The sequence below is a fragment of the Solanum dulcamara genome, chromosome 1 (genome assembly GCF_947179165.1).
Source record: "Solanum dulcamara chromosome 1, daSolDulc1.2, whole genome shotgun sequence".
Classification (NCBI taxonomy): domain Eukaryota; kingdom Viridiplantae; phylum Streptophyta; class Magnoliopsida; order Solanales; family Solanaceae; genus Solanum; species Solanum dulcamara.
Genome location: NC_077237.1, coordinates 40,110,410 through 40,129,466, shown reverse-complemented (window position 1 = coordinate 40,129,466; position 19,057 = coordinate 40,110,410). Strand labels below are relative to the sequence as shown.

Genomic DNA, 19,057 nt, shown 5'->3' with positions numbered 1-19,057 from the left:
TATCTAGCACCCTTTACATTCACATTTGATTCTGCATTATTTTGGAATCGACTTCCTTAATTCTCCAATCCCTGGCTTGCCATATGAAAATTTGCCTATAATCGCATATTTTAAGTTCTCTTGTATAATAAGACGCTAAAGCTCTAACAATTTCCACTTGACATTAGATTCTCCATACACCATAATCACAGGTTTAGTAGGTACTTTGGGGCAACTATTAACTATAGGTTTAGGTTTTATCAAGATCGCATAGTTTGGTAGGATTGTGGATGGTGGTTGGTTGGTAGTGGTTAATTACTAAAGAGAAGGAAACTCCTCCGGTGCGAGTGGCCCCCCAGAGGTGGTAGCCATCATGCCGACAATGGTCTACCTAGGATTTTAGCCTTTCTTTAGGCTTTAGCTAGAGAGCATGTTTTCCCTTTCCTTTACTCTATTACGTAAAAACTTCCATATGAGCCAAGAAAAAAACACATTCACATGCCCATTTGACAAGAATCACAGATGATGTTCCATGTAGGCAAAAAATGCTCAAGTGGCTCAAATATTGAATGGTGGAGGTGTTCAATAGGTACAAGTCCTAGTTGAGATGTCTAAACGAAGTATGCGAACAACTTTGAGGGGTTGTCGATGACTTAACCAATTAACAAAGATGAAAACATAAAACATTTAATGTCTTCAAACATACATATAACTTTTGGAGGGAATTCATCAAGATCGAGACCTACTCTCGAATAAAAAGGACTCACTCTAATCATTTTCTCAAATTTTAACCACTACCTCATCTCCATGTCAATTTGAATTTTGTGCAAGTTGATTTAGTAGTCGAGTCATTATAGAAGATTACTTCAAGAGTTCTATATTTTTTTTCCCTTTTTTTGGTCGAAGTGTTCAATATTTCTTCTGCGTTCCGCGTTCTGCGTCCTTCTCCTCCTCCTTCGTTTCTTCTTCCCCTTCTTCTTCCTTCTTCATTAACGTCTTCTTCTTTTTCTTTGTTTCTTCCCCTTTTTCTTTAAAATTTGACGTATCGCAAATGTAAATTGTTTCAAGTGAATTATATATCAAAAGTCTCAAAAAATCGAGAAAATTCCATATCTAAAATTTGAAACCGTTTAGAGGTGATTTTAAGTTGATTGAGATTGAATAGTTAGTGTACATACTTCATGTACAGTTGATGTATAGTTCATATATACTTAAGCTATATTGAGCTTTTTGAGTGTATCATAATGTATAGATCATATATAAGAAAACTATATTATATAGTCAGTGTATATTTTCTACGACTTTTGACAAGCTATATTATATATAATCCGTATACACTTTCTATCTTTTGGCTATTTTCTATGGAAATAAAAACATAGCTATATTTATTGTAAACTAATTACTTTATTGTATATATTTAGAACTATCCCTACTTGTTATTACTTGCGGCACAACCATACACAAGAAGTTTTGACTATGATTTTGCACTCCATTTACTATAACAAAGCAATTCTCCCTCGTCCCTCCCTTCAAGATTGGTTGTCCCTATGGTGCTTCTTCTTAGAGTAAAATCTGATTTCCTTCCTTATTTTATTTACCCTGCTTCATTCATTCTTCAAATGTAAAGATTATACACAACATGGCTACAATTGTACCTAAAACTCATCTTAAGAATTGTGTAAAACTTAGCTATGAAATTCAACATGGATTGTAACATATGCAGTTAACATGGCAAAATTACTAGATCGCTCTTTACGTGCTGCATATTTGTGTTGATGAGCACAGCGCTAGTCTCTTTTACTACCATATTTAAGAAAGAAAACAAAGTGGCACAAATAAACAGGTAAGAGAGTATCGATAGCTTTTTGAGGCCTTTACAAAAATATGACAACACCCAAACTATTTATTTGGTTGACGAATACTTTGCGGCGGATAATTATACTTCGTGTAGTTGAGCTGAATAACAGCCAGGCTTTGTGCAACCCAGCCAAACACAATAATAAGTGCTTTACTGCATAATACTATGAATTTTCCAGGTAGAATCCAGATACATGTTGAGAGAGTTCATTATCTCTCGGCTAAAGAATCAAATTAAAGATTGTAGAGGAAAGCCAAACATTGAACACAGCCTGCATCAGGAAGAAGGCTTTCCCTTGCTCTAGTCATCAGTATGTATAGCTTGTGGGTGATCCACCACTCAACAGCAAGAAGCATGAGCCAATATGTATTTGATGAAAAGGACTACTACATCAATAACACTTTCCATATCTTTCTCATATAAACTACCAGAGACCATACAGCAAGCCACGCTGATATATATAGCAAAGTCACACCGGAACCCACAAGAGAGCCAGAGACAGATAAACTAAAAAGAACAATTACATGTTCAAAGCATTATTAGATTTCTATCAAAAATTCTTATTCCTCCAAACTCATACTGGAGACTGAAAACAAAAGTTACCTGCTATCTCTGGTTAGCAGGAGGATGGTCAATGCAATCATCTGAGTGGTTGTTTTCCACTTCCCCAGGTTATTCACAGCTACAGCCTGAAAATTTTAACAGTCACTAATGCAAGAAATAACGCACGAGGAATTACTCTATACAATAAAATGGCAGGTGGTCTTGAACCTCTGAAAGTTTACCACCCTGAGAAGCCGCCCATTCTCGAACTGCAGACATAGTTATCTACAAAACAAATTGCAACATAAACCAAAAACCATTATTGACCACTTATCCACCAAATCTAACAAACCGAAGATGCAAAGACATGTTTTTTGTCAGTAAGACGCAAAGAGATTATTGAGACGCAAGATACATATATCAAAGGAAAAAAAGTAAAAACAAAAAGGTATCCCCAATTAGGACATTTGTTTAGTATATCATCCCTTGCGTTATAGAAACTTCCATATTTTAAATTTGAAAAAGCATATCACAAAAGTATCAGAAGTGTGTACTAAGGAAAAAAATTGTTGACCTAAAACTCAAATGGCAAGGTATTGGTGAACATTTCAACTGTAGTGTTAACGAAGTTTGCGAAAATGTACAATAGAGTTGCACCCATATGAAGCGTGGTATAAAATAATAACTTAATTGTGGTATAAACAATATTGGGATTGCTAATCCCAAATCAGAAAGTAAACTCCCTTCCGTCACAATTTATGTGGCACTTTTCGTCAAATTGACTCTTGGGGAAACGAAAAGTGTCAATTTCGTTTCCCTCCGGACAATTTTTAATATCTAAATTTAAATCTAGATCAACTCAATATTATAAGATAAAAATTTAGATACTCAAAAATTATACGGAAAAAAAAAATATAAGCTGAAATTCATCACATGTCAATATAAATAAAAATACATTTTAGAGAAGTATCAAAACACACCCAAACTTGGCGCGGATTATTGGTTTCGTCCCTGACCTATTGACAGGGTTAAAAACATCCATCAACTTGACGAACTAAGCTTAAGTACACCCCTCCCATGCCACATGGCATAGCAAGTGTCTAAAATTTATTTAAGCGCGTGAAAGGGTAAAATAAACGCCACATCAGCTTTTTTTTTTAGATAAAAGCTTCAAAAACACCCCAGAACTTGACGCGGATTATTGGTTTCGTCCCTGGACTATCAACGGGCTTAAAACCACCCATCAACTTGACAAACTAAGCTTAAATACATCTCTCCCCATACCACATGGCATAGCAAGTGCCTACAATTTATTTAAGCGCGTGAATATCAGCCTTATTTTAAAAAAAAAAATCCTTCAATTTTTAATTAACAACGGCTACTACCCTTCTTCTTCCTATTGAACTTCTCTTCCATTAACACAGACCTCCAAACAAAATCCAATTTTTTTCATTCTCTTTTTTTAATTGCTTAATTTCATAGCTATAATATTCTTTCTCCTCCTATTGTGTTCCTGATTGTTTGTTGTCAATGTGGACTTCCGGCAACATTAACAATTTCATGGTCGGATGACAATCTCAGAAGAAGATTTTGGGGTTGTAAAAACTATAAGGTATGAATTAGTCTTTTTTTTGTCGAATTTATTTTATGTATTAAACTTGGTCATTAATGTTCCGTTATTCAATTTCTTACAGTTGAATGCTCAAGCTTGTTGCAAACCTAAATTGAAGAAGGCATTAACCTTGAAGCTGATGCTTAACAAGATGAGCAAAATATGGAAGCAAACAGAGCCCTAAAAAATTTCAAATCAAAATTTAATCAGCAAATGAACGCAAACAAAATCCTAACAAAATATAGAAATAACAAAGCATATACTTATCAATATTTTAACCAACGTTTTCTAGGTTAAAACCCTTTGATGTTTCCATGGAAATCGAAGGGTTATGTTGTGACATTGGAAAACAGCTTTGGTGGGGAAGAGAGGTGGAAACTGAAAGACTCGTTGCTGAACTTTAGAATAACAAAACCTTTCTTTTATTTCTTTATGTTAATTTATCTTTTTAATTAAAAAAAGAACAAAATCCCTTGTGGTCAGGCCCTTCCCCGGACCTTGCGCATAGCGGGAGCTTTAGTGCACCGGACTGCCCTTATATATATATATATATATATATATATATATATATATATATATGCCACATCAGTTTAAAAAATCACGTGTAGTGCGTGAATGATATATTTTTGTGTATGAAATGAGAGGGGTGTATTTAAGCTTAGTTCGTCAAGTTGAGGGGTGTTTTTAAGCCTATCAGTAGTTCCGGGACGAAACCAATAATCCACGCCAAGTTTGGTGTTTTTAATACTTCTCTATTTTTTTAATTATATATAAATGCTACATTAATTTAAAAAATACACGTGTAGTGCGTGACTGACATATTTTTGTGTATGAAATGGGAGGGGTGTATTTAAGCTTAGTTCGTCAAGTTGAGGGGTGTTTTTAAGCCTGTCACTAGTTGAGGAACGAAAACCAATAATCCACACCAAGTTCGGGGGGTGTTTTTGATACTTCGCTCATTTTAAAATGTTGGTCAACATTTACATAGTTTGAATATTGAAAAATGACACATAAATTAGGACAGAGGGAACCAAACATGGGATAAGATAATCCCACAATCTATGTTGCATGGACTCTTCGCTTTGCCGCCGAATCCGTCTCGACATGACGCTGGTGCTGGTGCGGGCGCGGGTACAGGATGCGTCTCAAATTCGGTCAATCCCATCTGGATACTTTTACCAGAGTTAAGAACAATGTTTTCTCCGACGAAGTTGATAAATGAATAGCTAATAGAAGTTGCAGCGACCATAGAGGAGTGAAAGAGGTTTCTGGGAAGAAGAAAGAGAGGACAGATTTCTTGGAAGAAGAAATAACAACATACCTAGTGAAATCCCACTCGTGAGGTTTTGGGAGGATAAAGTGTACGCAGACCTTACCACTATCTCAATGAGGTAGAGATGTTTCTGAAAGACCCTCGGCTCAAATGTGTCAGCCTCAAGTGAGAGAAAAACAATAGATATTGCATAATGGCTAAAACGAAGAGCAAAGTAAATTCTACACTACACAAGCAATAACAGTAGCAGAATAATGTGATAATCGAAAGTCAACCACAACAGTAATAACAACACAACTCTAAAGGCACAACTAGTCATATAACCAACCCTAAAACATTCCTAACCTTACTAGCCTTCTACCCTAATACGCGACCTCCACACATGTCTATCTAAGATCAAGTCCTCGGTGATATAAAGATGCGTCATATCCTGTCTAATCACCTTCCCCCAATACTTTTTAGGTCTACCCCTACCCCTCCGCGTAACCCATACATCCAACCTCTCGCACCTCCTAACTAGGGCATCGACACACCTCATCTGCACATGCTCAAACCATCTCAATCTCGCTTCTCTCATCTTGTCTATCACAGCAGCCACACCCACCTTCTCCCAAATAACATCATTCCTAATCTTGTCATTTCTAGTATGGCCACACATCCATCTCAACATCCTCATTTTCGCAACATGCATCTTCTAAACATGTGAGTTTTTGACTAGCCAGCACTCCGCCCCATAAAACAGCGACGGTTTAACCACCATTCTGTAGAACCTACCTTTAAATTTAGGTGATACTTTCTTATAACGCAGTACTCTAGAGGCAAGCCTTCATTTCATCCATGCCACCGCAATACAATGCGTGACATCATCGTCAATGTCCCCACTACTATGGATGATGGACCAAGATATTTAAAGCTTTCCCTCTTGGGAATAGGATGAGTGGCAAGCCTCATTTCCATGCCCTCTTCATCCATCGCAACACTGAATTTGCACTCCAAGTATTCTGTTTTGGTCCTGCTCAATTTGAACCCTTTGGACTCCAGATTTTGCCTCCAAAGCTCCAACCTATCATTAACTCTGTTCCGAATCTCATCAATCAGAACTATGTCATCTGCAAAAAGCATACACTACGGAACCTCCTCCTGAATAGATCGTGTCAGCTCATCCATCACCAAGGCGAAAAGAAAAGGGCTCAGCACAGATCCCTGATGAAGTCCCAACTCAATAGGAAAATACTCTGAGTCTCCTCTCACCGTTCTAACCCGAGTTTTGGCTCCATCATATATGTCCTTTATCGCCCTAATATACACCATCGGGACCCCTTTAGCCTCCAGAGGACATCCCTCGAAACTTTGTCATAGGCCTTTTTAAGATTAATGAACATCATATGGAGATCCATCTTACTTTCCCTATATTTCTCCACCAGTCTCCGCATCAGATGGATAGCTTCAGAAGTCAACCGCCCCAGCATGAAACCGAACTAGTTCTCTGATATGGACACTCCTCTCCTCACACTCACCTCCACCACTCTCTCCCAAAGTTTTATAGCGTGGCTCAATAATTTGATACCCCTGTAATTATTACAATTTTGGATATCATCCTTGTTCTTGTACAATGGAACCATTGTACTCCACCTCCATTCGTCGGGCATCTTAGATGTCTTCAAAATAACATTAAGCAACCTAGTCAACCATTCCAAACCTGCCTTGTTAATGCTTTTCCATAAATCCATCAAAATCTCATCGGGACTGATTGCTCTCCCCCTGCACATCCTACTAATAGCACGTCTAACCTCTTCAACCTAAAGCACCTACAATATCCAAAATCTCAAAGACTATGAGAGAGCGTCAAATCACTCAGAACAATGTCTCTGTCCTCTTTTTCGTTTATGAGTTTGTGGAAGTAAGCTTGCCACCATTGCCTAATAGAGGTCTCGCCTACTAGCACCTTACCTTCCTCATCCTTGATGCACATCACTTGATCCAAGTCGTGAGATTTTCTCTCTCGCTTTCGCGAGACTATAAAATCTCTTATCCCACCTTTATCCCCTAGCTCGACATATAAGCATTCAAACGCCGCCATCTTAGCACTTGAGACCGCCGACTTTTTTTGCTCTGCTCATGCGTGGCACTCCTTGCGCTTCCGTCTTCACCGTCATATAAATAACCTTAAGTCTCCCCTTCTCATCCTCATCCACACACTCCAACCACTTCATATAGGCAACCTTCTTAGCTTCCACTTTGCCTTGAACTTTCCATTCCACCACCAATCTCCTTGACGACCACCAAAGATTCCTCTCGAAATCCCTAGAACCTCAGTTACAACTTCTCTAATGCAACCAACAGTCATGTCCCACATGGTGTTCACATCCCCGCTACTACTCCAAGCCCCAAACCATGCAACTTCTCCCCCATCTCTCGAGAAAGAACAGGAGTGACCCCCGCATCTAATCATCGATCGATCATAAGGGATCTTTTTCTTCCTATCCCACTTAATCTCCAACTCCATCACCAAATGCCTATGCTGAGTGTAATATTTTCACTCGGAATAACCTTGCAATCCTTACAAAGGCCTCTATCACTTTTTTGAAGGAGTAAATAGTCAATCTGGGTCCTAGCTATTGAGCTGCGAAAGGTAACCAAGTGGTTATCTCTCTTCAAAAAACATGAGTTAGTAATTACCAGCCCAAAAGCTTTAGCAAAGTCCAAGAGTGACGCCCCACCACCGTTCATCTCCCCAAAATCAAAGCATCCATGAACATCATTAAAACCACTAGAAGTAATACCGATATGCCCATTGAAAACTCCACCAATGAAAATATTTTTAGTGCCCGAAATGCCTCTCACTACCTCATCCAAATCCTCCCAAAAGAACTTTCTGACTTCCTCATCCAGGCCCAAATGAGGCACATACTCACTAACAACGTTCACAATAAACCTATCGATAACTAGCTTAATAGTCATTGACCTATAACTAATCCTCTTAACCTCCACCACGCGTTGCCTAAGATCCCCGTCGACTAAAATACCTACTTCATTCCTATTCTTAGAGCCTCCTAAGTACCACAATTTAAGCCCGTCCACATCTAGAGCTTTGGACCTAACCATCTAATTTCCTGAACACAGGCTATATTAATCTTTCTCCTCTTAAGACTCTTCACTAGCTCTATGGAGTTCCCCGTAAGGGATCCTATGTTCTACGATCCTACTCTCAACTTACAAAAACCCATCCCCCTCTTACCATTAATTCTCGTTGCCTCCGACCCCAATTGAGGACATGACCTTAGACCACCAATAGTCCCAAAGCCACTAAATAAGAGATGAACTACAAAGTGATAAACTGAGGCCAAAAATAAAACGAGATCAGTTGTAGACAGAACAATAAATGTCGAATATAGACAACGCACACTAACTAATAAGCAAACACAGGAAATCAATAACACTACAATAGGTGAAGAAAATCAATACCAGCAAGCAAAAAAAGAACAATAGGCTGCCACACCTAACTCAAACAGGTCAAGAAGATATTAGAAGATAAACTGGTACACAAGAGATCAGTTGAGGAACGACAGAACCTGGAGCTGCAGACCTCACCAGAAAGACACCGACGTCGGCAATGGACGACTTTGATTTTTTACCTGAAAATCCCAACCTAACCAAAAATGTTTGGACGACGTCGGAATCTACTGGAAGCCACCGGAAATTGGGACAGATCTATTTCACCGAGAAAGAGAATGCGACGAAAAACTTCGCCGAAAAAAATAAAGTAGCCTTTTGCTGGAGAAAACCTTGCCGGAAAGAATAAAGCAGAAGAAGAAAACTCTTGCCTAAGAAAACGAACTTCGCCGGAAAACAAATAAAGAAGAAGATGAAGAAGTAGACCTGCGTTGTAGAAAGAAACCTTGCCGGAAAAAAATATAGAAAAAGAAAACGAAGAAAACTTTTGCCAGAGAAAAACACCGCCGGAAAAAGAAGAAGAAGAAGAAGATTAAAGGTACCTGTAATCTTTCAAAGGAACAGGATTAAAGATCTCGTTGGGAAACTATCCCAATAGAAATTTACCTTCTCTGGATCAGACAAATTAAAACAAATTACTTTAATTATAAATTGTCTTGGGAAAAAAATAGAGACTAGAAAGAAGTGAAAAAGGTTTCTTGGAAGAAGAAAGAGAGGACAGATTTCTTAAAAGAAGAAAGAGACAAACAGATTACTTTAATTACAAATTGTACCATGTTCACTTTATATGACCCTTTTATTTCTCTGAGTAGTGACAGTGGCACGTAAATAATCAAATTTTATTCAAATATCTAGATTATGCTATTTATAACTTTTTTTTTCTTATAAAATGAGTGATAATTTTTAAATTAATTAGTAGCATGTCAACTTTTTTGATAATTTAGAATATCTTTATAACTATATTTTAATAATGTTGAAGTTTTTTTAGCCGAATCCATGCACCCGTATCCATACTCTCAAAAAAAATTATAAATTTTCTTCCACTATCACTAATATGATATATATAAGACAAATTATCATCTTAAAACGTTGTCTTCAGTCAAAAAAACATCATAGAGGGACTACTAACCAGCCTAGTCAAAGTTGACATAGAAAAGTTAGAAAAAGTCAATTCCAATGCGCAAGCTATAACCTACATGCATCAAAAACGATACTATCATTTTATTTTATTTTTTTCCCAAATAAATCATAAAATATTCCACTTTGTTACCACAGAAAGATATTGACACTTAGGAGAAGGCACAAAAACCAAAAACCCCATTTGTGACCACAAAGTTTCTACCTAAGTTTTCACAGAGAGATCATGTAGGTGCTAACTAGGGGTGGGTGTTCCGATCATCGGTTTGGTTCTTCAGAACTTCGATTTTTGGTTCTTCACTGGTGCACACTGAACCAAAAATAGTTCGGTTAGGTTAGGTTAGGTTCTTTGGTATGAGGCAGATATAATGGATTGTTTGTCTGCATGTAACATGGCTATTTTTTTAATGCAAAATAGGCTATTTTACTCAAATAGCATCTTCACTTGCTAAACACACTCAGATTAATTAGTACTTAGGGCATGAATACCTAGAGAATTCATTAAATTGATAATTGAATGTTATCATACAACTCCTAGTTTCAAACAATGAACTGCTCATGCATAGTTCTCTCACTTTATAACTGGTGAATGTATACTTCTCTCACTTTATTCGTCTATCAGTACTTTAGTTCACTTTAGGAGTCTCAAATAATGAACACTCAAAGCGGTTTGGCAGTTAGCACTTAGCACTGATTACAGATAACTGTAATTTTGTAACAGCAGAAGGCAAAAGAAAACAGCTAGCTATAATGAGCAGCAGAAGCAAAAAGCCAAACAGCATTTGCAAAATTTTAGTTTTTTGATCAACTGAGATACAGGAATACTAAAACCGAGAACCGAACCCAAGACAAAAGTTTCAAAAAATTTAACACCAAAACCAAACTAATTTGTTTCGGTTCGGTCCGATTTTTCTGTTATTATGCCCACCCTTAGTGCTAATAGTATCAAAAAGGCCTGTATATTTTTAATTTAACAGATAGAAATATAGCAACTTACTTTAGAACATTTTTTGGAAAAGAAAAGAAAATGAAAACAATGAATCTTAAAGAACTTATTTTCCCAAATCGTTATTAAAACACTACAAATGAAAGATGCAAGTCCGTCGTGGAAAGAAACTTATGTCAATTTGAGGTCATCCAATTCTAATCTAGAGACTATAAAGTATCATAGAATCAACCAAACCAAACCAAACTAAAGTAGGTTAAATGAAATACAATTACAGGGACGTATACAGATTATGACTCACTCACCTCCCTGCCTATTATCGCAATCGAAGGGACAGTTAATAGCCATGGGAACTGTCCAAACACACCTGACTCCAAAGGTTTGGTGCACAACAATACCAAGGTAGCAGCAACCATTAACTGTTGCAGTTGAACAGACAGGTGTATCAATTATTCAAACATAATATTTACAAGGAAATTTTTCCCCAAATCTCATGCTTATTACCAGCAATTTTGTTGATACACTAACAAAAATTGCAGGCAATAATCATGATCCAATGGAAACAGAACGATAGAAAATACCTTGTCAGCCACTGGATCTAAAAACGCACCAAAGGCAGTTCCTAAGTTCATCTGGGCATGTCAAACCATCTAAAATTGTGATATTTCAAATATGGAAAATAAGAATTCCAGAAGAGATGATAATATGGAACTCAAAACAGAAGAAATGAGAACCTTGCGAGCAAGGTATCCATCAAGCCAGTCAGTTACTGCTGCTGCAATAAATATAGCCGTTGTAGCAGTTGGCCCCCACCAGCTATCAACATAGAATGCTAGATTAAACAGAGTACAAGGTCAGTTTTATTAATACAGATTACCATTGCCAAACAACGTATACACTCATTTATCAGGCCAAGGTTCTGCCATCAATCAAAGAATGCTAAACACAAATTAAAACAGATCTTATATTTCTATTGCCCATCATCAGAAAAAGGAAAACAGATATTATATTTCATCAACATTTGCAAGACAACCGGATAAGCAGAAAGAACTTTTTACAAGGGATTGTACATCAGAAAAAATTCCAATGAGCCACTGATGCATAAAGCCACCAGACACACTATATTGACACTGTCACTTGCAACCCATGGAACTCACACCTATATTAGTTTCACGCAGTCCCAAACATAGATAAAGAGGAGGCTTGTGATAGATTGATGGTCAGCATATAAAAAGTCTCAACAATGACAGATCTCTAAATACCGAAGTGACTAAACATAATGAAATAGATAGGAAGATTTTTATGGCGAGCCTAACTAGTGTGGGATCAAGGCTTGAATGATCAATTGACTTGTGACCTATCTAGACCATGTCTAGTAAAATTTGCCCAAAAGGAACTTATAAAGCTATACCAAATTAAACAGAATTATGAAAGTAGAAAAAACAATAAAGGCATAGATTTGCCCACAAACCCATAGATGCACTATGGTTGGATAAAGATCAGGTTACACAAGAAATCTTCTAACTAGGTCACTTATAAGCTTCAAAGTCAATAGCCAATATACTTTATTAATGCTAAACTCTGTTGCTAACTAGAAAAGCTGTGTAACAACTCAGAAGCGAAGCTGTACTTAGGGAACAAAGTACGGCCAAAATAATTCAAAAGCCATTACACTTCAGTGTACGAGACTGAAGTGTTGCTACAAGAGACGTGAAGGGTCTCATCGCATTATAACTTTGACCTTAACATTATGTAAGACCTGGTTTGACTTTTCTTAAAATTAACTCTCTTGAAAAGAAAGACTATATTGATACACAGCAGCACAAGAAAGGTGCTGCAATGCACTATGTAGCTAGTTCTGCAGTACAAAACTCAATTTTTTAGTTAATGATTCGACAAATTAAGTTGGCCCATAGGGGTATCAACCTCATTTACATCAATCATTTTACACCAAAAAGCTAACAAAGAGCGCACCTGTATATTAGGCCGATGATATTGTTAATTATGCCATCTACAAGTCTTAGTTTCCTTTCCCTAAATGCTACCCACCAGATCCATGCAAGGCTGGAATTTCATATTGGTTGGGGATCCTTTGTCCGATTCTCTTCAGCTCCAGCATTGTAGTAATTCAGTTGAGTCCTTTCGCATGGGCCATTTCAGCCCAAAAAAAAGTGGAGAAACATACTTGCAATGTAGAAATAGGTGACCAGGATCCTCAGCCTCCCTTTCACGCTGGAGGCATCTGTTGCAGAGAAAGAACCGTCTTCTTATGCAGGTTATGCCAAGTCAATCAGGCCTCATGCACAATATAAGGACTAAGGAGCTTTAGGTAAGAGTTAGTGATATTCAAGTTAGCAATGTTTTTTACTGGAATATCACTGAATCTTGAACAATTCTGTGAAACAAGCTCTAACAACCAAAACTAAGAGGGATCACAATAATCATTAGCCCAAAATAAAAGAAATCAGGATATTGTGGGTCGGACACCACCAAATAAGAAACCATTTTGGAAGGGATCTAAAGGGTTATTCAGGATGAAGCTTTCTTGAACATAAAGCAAAAGTGGAAGCTTTATAACTTGAAACCAGAAAGAGAGGAAGGTGGAAGGAGAAGAAGAAGAGAGAAAAAATCAATGTCAGACTATAAGGAATCAAGGTATGGATATGTTTTCTTGTTTCTATTTAATTAATATTGAAGGAGAGCCTTGGAGTAACTGGTAAAATTGTTGTCATGTGACCAGAAGGTCATGGGTTAAAGCCTTGAAAACAGCCTCTGGCAGAAATGCAAGATAAGACTGCGTACAATAGACCCTTGTAGCCGGGCCCTTCCCCGTACCTTGCGTATAGCGGGAGTTTTAGTGGACCGGACTGCCCTTTTTTATTTAATTAATATTATTATGTGTATGATTCTTGTAGTATGGGGCTGGGTTTTGGCTAGTCAAGATCGTCGACGTTCAAAAGATGATGGTCGCAAAGATGAGGATGTTCAGAAGGATGCATAGGCATATTAAAAGAGATAGGATTAGGAACGAAGTTATACGGGCCAAGATGGGAGTGGCTTGTGGCGGACAAGATGAGGGATGTGAGACTGAGATGATTCGAGCATGTTTAGATAAGGTGCAAGGATGCACTAGTGAGGAGGAGTGAGAGGTTCGATGTTGCAGGAGTTGGGAGAGGTACAGCATTGTCAAAGGTGTGCTTTTGCCCTAAAGCAAGGCTCAAAATGTGTTGAGCATTTCGCCTCGCTTAATGTGCACTTCAATGTTGTCATTAAGGTTATAAGGCATACTTTCCCTTGCCAATGAGCCTCTTTTGAAGAGACGACACTAAACTTCTTGATATTTCAATTTATCATTAAAATTTGTTCATATATTTGTCATTTATGCTTATAATTATTAGTCTTGGACTAAACATATACATTTGTATTTTTTTCTCCCTTTGCGCCTTTTTTCATTAAAGCACATGTTTTATTTACACTTTGCACTTAAAACCCCAACGAACCTTAGAACTTTTTGCTTTTGGTAACACTGGAGAGGTAGAGGTAGGCCAAAGACAGTGTTGTGAAAAAGCGCTAAAGCGCTCGCTTTAAGCGTGAAGCGAAGCGAGGCGAGGCACTAGCGCTTCAATACCGTGAAGCGAAGCGAAAACAGAAAAGCGTGCGCTTCATGGAAGAAGCGAGAAGCGCACTTCATGTTGAAGCGAGAAAAAAGCGCGCTTATTTGTTAAAAGCGGCACTAGGGTTTATTTTAAAAGAACAAATCTGTAAACTTACAATTAATTATTCGCTGTTGTGACTTCTTCGAGACTTCGTCAGTTCAAACTTCAACCAGGTTAGATTTTCTTCTCTTCTTCTTCTCTTCTTCTCTTCTTCTCTTTCTATTTTTATTTCTATTCAGCTTCTGCCGATGTGATGTTCTTCTCTTTTTCTCTTCATCACTTCTTCTCATCTTCTTTTTCTGTTTCTATCCAGCCAGCAGTGCAGTTCTGCGCAGCTGCTGGTATGTTTTGGCCCTTTTTTTTTTTATTTGGGTTCTCAGTGACCTCTGTTTTGTTAAGCTATGCTCTGTTTTTTTCTATCTGTATCATGATTTTCTTTCTCATAAATCATTTTATCATATAATATTAATTAATTTGTTGAGCTGAAAAATTTGGTTGAATTTTTTATAGTGATTTTATTACACAAAACAAGGGCTGCTTTATTACACAAAACAAGGGCTGCTTTATTACACAAAACAAGGGCTGCTTTATTACCCACTGCAGCTGCTTTATTTTTTTTAATACTGCTGCAGCTATTTTATAAGGCTAGTGGGCTGGTGATATGAAGTGGAGAATGGTTATTGGATGTTTAATTAACTGCATAAAGGGAATTTATCAAAAAGTGGAGCCCATAGACCACTTTCATGGCCAATTTTTGACTTAAAACACTGCTGCAGCAGGCCAGTCACTTATGGTGAAGTTGCTACGGCTAGTGGTGTGGAGGAGAATATTTATGGTTTTAGGGGGAGTACTTTAAGGGGCAAGGAAAAAAGAGTAGCTACAGGTTCAAGTTCATGTTCAAAATCAAATAGAAGTAGAACTCTTGTTGATGAGTCCTCCGATGAGGAAGAAGATGAGGACCAAGTAGAAGTAGAACCCTTGTTGATGGCACTTCAAAAGTTTGAGGATCTTGTTGAAGAATAGGATTTTGCTCTCTTTGTGATTTGGTTATGCATTTGCTTTATATGTTGTTACTTATGAGGATTATTGACTATCTAGTTACTTTTTAATCTAAGTCTTTTGAGTTCTTGATTATTTATCTATGCATATTTTATATTTTATATTTTATATTTTTATACTAAATAGCGCTTTTTCTGAAAAAAGCATGCGCTTCGCTTCACGCTTCTCGCTTCTGTGAAGCGAGCCCCCGTCGCTTTTTTCCGCTTCTCGCTTCTCAAAACACTGGCCAAAGAAAAACTGGAGAAAGTGATTAGACAGGACATGGCATAACTTCAGCTAGCTAAGAGCTTGACTTAAGACAGGAAGGTATGGAGGTCGAGGATTAGGGTAGAAGGTTAGTAGGTAGTTGAAGGTTGTCGCACTTTGTGTGGAAGAGGTAGGGGGCTACCTCCTCTCCTCTTCTTCTTTTAGTAATATTATTTATTTATTGCAGCGTTTCTTATTTTTCAATTAGTATTACTATCAATTGTTGCACTTCCCTTGTATCTTGTTATTTTATTGTTTTATTTTACATACAATTGTGCGTGGGATACATTTCTTTTGAGTCGCAGATCTATTGAAAACAACCTCTCTACCCCACAAAAGAGTAGGGGTAGGGTCTGCGAATATCCTACTCTTGCTAGTTTACACTGGGTATGTTGTTGTTGTACTTGTATTTTATGTATGATTATTGTTGAGATTAAGATATGATGTTAATAGGGCTTAGCATTTGGAACAGGGAAAAGGTGATATTCTAATAGGATTGATTGAGTTCATATATTCAAGACTATATACATATCTATGTATCTATATCCCGTAAAGATTTAAAGAATAGAAATTCATGGATTTATCCGTAACTCAAAAATGGGGGATTATTAGTTTAAGTCTAATCTAATGGATCTAATGGCTAATAAATGATGGAGGGACTGGAATTTATAGGAAACCTAGAATTTGAATGGGTTTATGGGCTTGACAAAGGAACTTAACTTCAAATCTGACCGAAACCTTTGGGGATTGAGATATTTGGGTAGCTTGAAGACATTTGACCTTAGTCAGAGCCTTGTAAGAAGGGGCACATAGCTCCAAGTTGAAGTAAGTGGAGAATTAAACCTCTGATAGTTGTTTCCACTAAACAAGCATATGAAATGATTTTGATTGGTGATAAATGGTTTGAACATATGTTTTAACTTCCCTGTATACAAAGAGTAGTGTGTGCTAGGCGGTAAGAATGTTCTGAAAATTCGCACCCAAGGGTGTAGCCTAGTGGCAATGAATTGGGATAAGAACGGTTACGTTAGGGGTTCAAATTACAGAGGAGGAAAAAATACTAGATGACTTTTTCACATTTATCCAAGCCCTTTGGACAAAGTTACCCCATACTTGTGTTGGTTGGAGGTAGCAGATACCCTGTGGAATTAGTTAGTTGTGGTGAAATAGTAGGTACCCAGGTGCGCGCAAGCTGGCTTGAACACCACAGTTATGAAAAAATGTTTTAAAAATCCTGTTGAGATTACTACTGCTTTTATACTATGATATAATTTGTTATGATGATTTATGACAGGGATTTGATTTCTGCATCTCACTTCTAATTTTACCTATACCTTCTTCTATTTAAGCCCCTCCAATCTAATGTCTTGGACTCCTAAACTATTATTAAACCAAAGGATAACACAACATATTTGCTACTTACCTAGAACTATAAACTTTTATGGGTCGATAAATTGCTATATTAGCCTAAACAACCAATCGGACAGTTGATTGGAAATTAATTCCTCCTAAGGATGCACTTGAATTACCTAGTGCACAGATATCATCACTTTGTGGGAAGCCGTGGAGTTTGTTATTTACCACTGAACCTAAACAAAAATTTGCAGAGGGGTAAGCTTCCCAGTGTCTCAGTGTCAAGAAACTTCGAATATTTATTCCAAGTTATTACTGAATTGTTTTCTGACATGATGACAATTCGTGATTTTCTAGGGACTAGCGGATCAGGGTAATGCTAAGATATTTCCTCGCTTAAAATCAATTTCACATAATGAAATTTAGAGGTCATCAGAGAGCATACGTTAGTCAATTAGCTTTTAGGCAAAACATGGCTAACAAATGCATCAACCTCAAGGTTCCAATGGAGTTCCAAATATCAGATCACGATTGTTACAGCAAAAACAGCTGACAAACTTACTGGTTACCAGAAGCGGAACAGCAGCCACACGGCCAATTGTTAAAATCGTGGGCAATGTGAGCAACTTTTCAGACTTGGGCGGCAGAGATGGTTTTTCACGGCGGAGATCCTCCTCCTTGTGATCAGGTGTGGGTCCCATCTGAGTAGTAGAAATACTTCTCACAGCAAAGTCAGCATATCCGTCACCTAACCGCCGCAGGAATTTCCGACGGGAACGGGAATCACCGTACGCCGGAATAGATGTCCCACACCAAGAGCAGCGTGTGTGAGCGGCGACGGGGGAGTTAGAGGTGCCGGTGCCTGTGACGGAGGTAAAAGAGCGGAACCAGTTGTAGGGCTTGTGAGAATTATAATAAATAGAGGCAACAGCGTTGAGTTTGAGAGTTCCGGGCATATTGTACAATAGTAATACGTACAACAGCTGCTTAGGTTGGTTTGTGGATGAGGAGAATAAGGCTTTTTTTAGCAGCAAGTAAAGTTAAAATTGGGCTATCAATAATAACACACCTAAACAAACATGGGAAAGGTCCTTTGTTTTCTTCCAATTGAAGAATGAGTTGGGGACCGGATTAAGGGGATCTCCTGCCTCACCAACTCTCCTTTTTCACTCATACTTCTAACCAAAAAAAAAAAAAAAGAGCATGTCCAAATTTTGTCCATTAGTCTTTTCCTAAAATACTTTGAAACTAAAATGCAATAATATATGTGTTTTACTTATTAATTTGTAGAAGATGGAACCAATAAGTTTATTAAAGATAAAAGACGTAATATATAGAGAGAGAGGTACAATTGATTTCATACAGGAAAATACTTGGTTAGTAGTTAGCAGAATTTTCAAGAAAGTCATAAGTTACTATCTAGAACCAAAAGAAATTATTATAAACTTACAACAATCAAAAATTCATGTAAAATACAAAAAAAATAATCATAAAGAGCGTATGAAAAATAAATAATGCAACATTATTCTTACAAAATTAATCAATAAATAAATAAATATATATATATATAAGAGAATCATAGACAAGGTGATGTGGCACTTCTCTGTGACCACCATTCATATTTATATTTTTCACACTTTTTGGCTTTTTTTCTCTCATTTCTTTCAATTATTTTGTTTTATAAAATCATCTCCTTAATACACATACTATACTCTTAATTAATATTAGTAATGTTCATAACTCCTAACCTTTCATATTTATAACCTTCAAAGAATTTAATATACGAATTGATGACACCTTAAAATCACTCTTATAAAAACCTATTTTGAGACTTATATGATGATTATTTTATTTTCATTTCTCCTTATGCTTCATCTTTTGTTTTTTTGGTTGGTCATTTTTTGTCTTTTTTGATTTGATTTTGCAGGAAAGAGATCTATAA

General features: G+C 37.2%; 1 protein-coding gene across 1 annotated transcript; it reads right to left on the bottom strand.

Annotated features, from left to right (window-relative positions):
- Window positions 1-1,806: 1,806 nt before the first annotated feature.
- On the bottom strand, window positions 1,807-18,245 carry LOC129900123 (CDP-diacylglycerol--glycerol-3-phosphate 3-phosphatidyltransferase 2-like). The gene is made up of 7 exons (XM_055975378.1): window positions 17,678-18,245; window positions 11,536-11,633; window positions 11,383-11,433; window positions 11,107-11,220; window positions 2,609-2,665; window positions 2,441-2,526; window positions 1,807-2,344 (listed from the first exon to the last, which is right to left on the bottom strand). Exons 1-7 carry the CDS (start codon window positions 18,069-18,071, stop codon window positions 2,224-2,226), a joined length of 921 nt encoding a protein of 306 aa, XP_055831353.1. The 5' UTR covers window positions 18,072-18,245; the 3' UTR covers window positions 1,807-2,223.
- Window positions 18,246-19,057: the final 812 nt, after the last annotated feature.